General features: G+C 37.2%; 1 protein-coding gene across 7 annotated transcripts in view; it reads right to left on the minus strand.

The window, feature by feature from the left end:
* Window positions 1-2,500, minus strand: part of LOC143286019 (uncharacterized) — a 32,945-nt gene that overhangs the window by 13,856 nt on the left and 16,589 nt on the right. For all 7 annotated transcript variants that reach the window (XM_076593529.1, XM_076593528.1, XM_076593524.1 and 4 more), the window contains exons 11-13: window positions 2,161-2,283; window positions 1,792-1,917; window positions 519-644 (exon numbers count right to left, since the gene is read on the minus strand). In XM_076593529.1, coding sequence (XP_076449644.1) covers window positions 519-644; window positions 1,792-1,917; window positions 2,161-2,283 — 375 coding nt within the window. The remainder of the gene's footprint in view (window positions 1-518; window positions 645-1,791; window positions 1,918-2,160; window positions 2,284-2,500) is intronic.

The raw sequence follows: 2,500 nt of genomic DNA on the forward strand, positions 1-2,500 counted from the left end.
TGTTTGTTTGTTTGTTTTTGTTTTTTGTTGTTGTTGTTTTTGCTGTTTTCCTTTTCTTTTTCTTTTTTTCTTTTTTCTTTTTTTCTTTTTCGTTTTTTCTGTGTGTGCTTCCGTTGCAATGTCTTCTTCATTGTGTGCGTTTGTATTGTATTGTGTTGTATTGTGTTACTCTTTGGTCACAACAGAGACAGACAGAGACAGAGAGAAAAGGAGATTTTTAAAACAACTTGAAACAGCGACACATTTTTGAATTGATCAGATAGGATGAGTATGCTCATTATGGCCTATTTTTCATCAACCCTTATTCAAATTTTGTATGAAAAAAAATGGGGGAAAAAAAAGAAAGAAAGAAATTAATTCAATTTCTTTATTTCTGTACCCATTTTTCAAATAAAAGTTGAACGAGGGTTTGTGAAAAAATAGTTCATAATGACTGATTAATCAAAATAAAAAAAGAGAGGGGAGATGAATCCATCTGACTGAAAAACCACAACGGAAGTGACGCAAGGGGCCCTCACCCTGGCAGCGGACGCCATCAGTGGTCAGCTGGTAACCAAGGACGCAGTCACAGCGAAACCCCCCGCCTGGCAAGGTGACACACAGCTGTTCACAGCCCCCGTTCCGCTGGTCACAGCTGGAAATGGCTGTCGGCAAATAATGAATAAATGAATAAATAAATACAAGAATAAAGAAGAAGAAGAAGAAGAAGAACTTCAGTCCAGTTACTCAAGGAGGCGTCACAGCGTTCGGCCAAATCCATGGTCACAACTGGAAATGGCTGTCGGCAAATAATGAATAAATGAATAAATAAATACAAGAATAAAGAAGAAGAAGAAGAAGAAGTTCAGTCCAGTTACTCAAGGAGGCGTCACAGCGTTCGGACAAATCCATGGTCACAACTGGACATAGCTGTCGGCAAAAATGATTAAAAAAAAAAAGTAGACGAATAAGTAAATAAATAAATAAATAAGAAGAAGAAGATGATGATGATGATGATGATAATGATGAACAAGAAAAACAAGAAGAACTTTTTTTTCTTTTTTTTTTCTTTTTTTTTTTTTTTTAATAATTCTGCCCCTTTAACGACACAAAACATAAAAGTAAAGAACGACACAAAACATAGAAATAAAGAAATAAAATGAAAGACACTAAAATAATTAGAACGACGAATAAGAATAGTAACTGGATTAGTCTGTTAAAGGTAATAAAGCGATGAAAAGAAGAAGAAGAAGAAGAAAATAAAATAAAATATAATGAAATGAAATGAAATAAATTGTTGTTCGCCATCTTCAATCACCATCTCGTTATCATTATATACCAGAACTTCATAACGTATTATATGTCATCATCATCAGTATCGTCCATCGTCATAACTATGGAAACAAACGGGAGTAGGCCTATGTACAAGTCAATAATCTTTAAGTGTAAGGAAGACAAAAAAAAAGACAGGGGGGGAAAAGACTGAAAATAGAAAACTGAACAAAAACAAGTAACAGTTTTTTGCTGCAATAGTATAGTTGAAGACTAGACACTGAAATGCACATCAGTGCTTCTCTCTCTCTCTCTCTCTCTCTCTCTCTCTCTCTCTCTCTCTCTTCCCTTTGTCCTCATGGTTAACAAGTAGGTATATATGATACTGAGATAATACCCACAAATAATAACAACAATACTGCTACTTCTTCTAGTAGTAGTGGTGGTAGTAATAACCATCATCATCATCATCATCATAATCATGACAATAAACGACAACAACCGGAAGTGGCGGATCTGGAGCAAAAAGGCTAAACTCACCTCCGCATGTAAGACCGTCAGGGGCGAGCACCAGGTGAGGCGGACACGAGCACTCAAACGACCCCTCCAGGTTAGTGCAGGAGTACTCACAGCGGTCGCCTTCGCTCTCTTGGCATTCGTTGACGTCTTTGGATAAGAATCAAAGCATTGGAGAAGTAACTAGGTAGATAATAAACAGACTGGTCATCGACTGGTTTGTTCCCTGGTTAACTGACTGAACGGTTGATTGCTTTGTTAAAATAGGTAGATAACCGACAGATTGCTCATCGACTATATATATAGCTCTGGGGAGTGTTTTTCACACAGAAACTTGGCAGTGAAAGAGGTAGCTACGTAGATAAATTAATTAATACTAAGAGTGAAACTGACCAACACAGGTGAAGCCATCGGCATGAAGTTGGTATCCAGAGCCACATAGACAGTGGAAGCTGCCAGGGTCGTTCTGGCAATGCTGCTGGCACCCTCCATTGTTCTCCGAGCACTCGTCAACGTCTGTCATAGACATCGGTTAATTATCTGATTATTCAATTGTTTAATCATGAAATTATCTAATCGATTAAAGGTAAATCTCACAAACAATCAACAAATAATAAAGAGTGGTAATTCTCTCCATTCACGAGGTACACATCTTCAAGTAAATGTTGCTTATGCTACCGATTCAGCTAGCACACAGGTTAAAAAAAAAAAAGGTTCATTGGAACAAACCCAG

Source organism: Babylonia areolata, chromosome 9, assembly GCF_041734735.1.
Source record: "Babylonia areolata isolate BAREFJ2019XMU chromosome 9, ASM4173473v1, whole genome shotgun sequence".
NCBI classification, from domain to species: Eukaryota; Metazoa; Mollusca; class Gastropoda; order Neogastropoda; family Buccinidae; genus Babylonia; species Babylonia areolata.